The sequence below is a fragment of the Microtus ochrogaster genome, unplaced genomic scaffold (genome assembly GCF_000317375.1).
Source record: "Microtus ochrogaster isolate Prairie Vole_2 unplaced genomic scaffold, MicOch1.0 UNK43, whole genome shotgun sequence".
In the NCBI taxonomy this organism is placed as follows: domain Eukaryota; kingdom Metazoa; phylum Chordata; class Mammalia; order Rodentia; family Cricetidae; genus Microtus; species Microtus ochrogaster.
This window is the reverse complement of record NW_004949141.1, coordinates 2839434-2840676: the sequence shown is the minus strand read 5'-3', so window position 1 is coordinate 2840676 and position 1243 is coordinate 2839434. Positions and strand designations below refer to the sequence as shown.

General features: G+C 49.7%; 1 protein-coding gene across 1 annotated transcript in view; it reads right to left on the bottom strand.

Moving 5' to 3' along the window:
• Map3k13 (mitogen-activated protein kinase kinase kinase 13) overlaps positions 1-1243 on the bottom strand; it is a 92463-nt gene that overhangs the window by 17616 nt on the left and 73604 nt on the right. The window contains exon 8 of the mRNA XM_013354409.2: positions 987-1096. Within this exon, the coding sequence (XP_013209863.1) occupies positions 987-1096 (110 nt within the window). The remainder of the gene's footprint in view (positions 1-986; positions 1097-1243) is intronic.

Genomic DNA, 1243 nt, shown 5'->3' with positions numbered 1-1243 from the left:
TCAGGTAACTGTGCTGGAGGCCACTGTTGACCTCTGCACCATACAGTGTAGGCTGGCTGGCCCACAGCTCGTGGGGAGCATCCTGGCATTGCCTCCTATCCTGTCCCAGGAGCTCCTGGATCATAACTGTCATACCCCGACTTCTGTGGCTCTGGGAATTCAGACTCAGGTTCTCAAACTGCTGTGGCAAGATCCTTACTCACTGAACTGTCTCTCACAGAGATTCTTTTTAGTTGATGGAAAAGTTTTACATATTTATGTGGTACCCAGTGACATTTTGATACATATATTTGTCATATAGTGTTCAAAGCAGGGTAACCAGGACAGGAGAGATGGTTCAGCAGTTAAGTGTATGCACTGCTCTTCCGGAGGACCTGAGTTCAATTCCCGGCATCCATATCAGGTGGCTCACAACCGCCTGCAGCTCCAGCTCCAGGGCATCTCAGCCCCTGGCTTCTGTGGGCTTCTGCACTCGTGTTCACACAGACACACACATATAATTTAATATAGAACTAATGAAAAAAATCAGGGGAATTATGATACTCTCCCCTAACAATGACCATTCTTTATGTTGGAAACATTTCAAATCCTTTCTTCTAGCTTCTTTAATTAAAAAAAAAATACTGAAGTTAGGGTGGTGGTGCAGGCCTATAATCCCCGTACCCAGGAGGCCGAGGAAGGCAGGTCTCTGTGATTTCTAGGCCAGCTTGATCTACAATCCAGCAAGGACCACAGAGTGAGACCTTGACTCAAGCAAGCAAGTGAGCAAGATTGTCACCTGCTGCCACCCCAGCATGCACGAATTGGAGAACTTCTTTCTGTCTATTTATAACAGCATCCATTAGCCAGCGCCCCACCCCCTCCGCGCACCCTCCCAGCCTTAGGAAGCACCTTGTGCTCCTGCCGCTTTGAGGGCAGAGTCTTTTCAGGTTCCCCAGGACAGGGAGATTGAACTGGGACTCGGAGTGAGGGGAGTGGGGGCTGACCTGAGCTCCTCCCTGCGCCGCCGGATCAGCTCCTCGTCTAGCCGGTGGATACAGGCCCCTTCACTTTTGATTTTCTCAAAGTGCTTCTTCACTTCTTCTCTCCATTCAGCCTGGGGGAGGAAAGTTGAACCCTGTAAATACTGTAGGCTCCATCCCCGATGCGTCCATGACAGCACGTCACAGACATTTCCTCCTGTGCCTCTCCATGTTTCCCCAAACTTTCTACCGGAGCTTGTTGAGGGTAAATGTTCAAGATG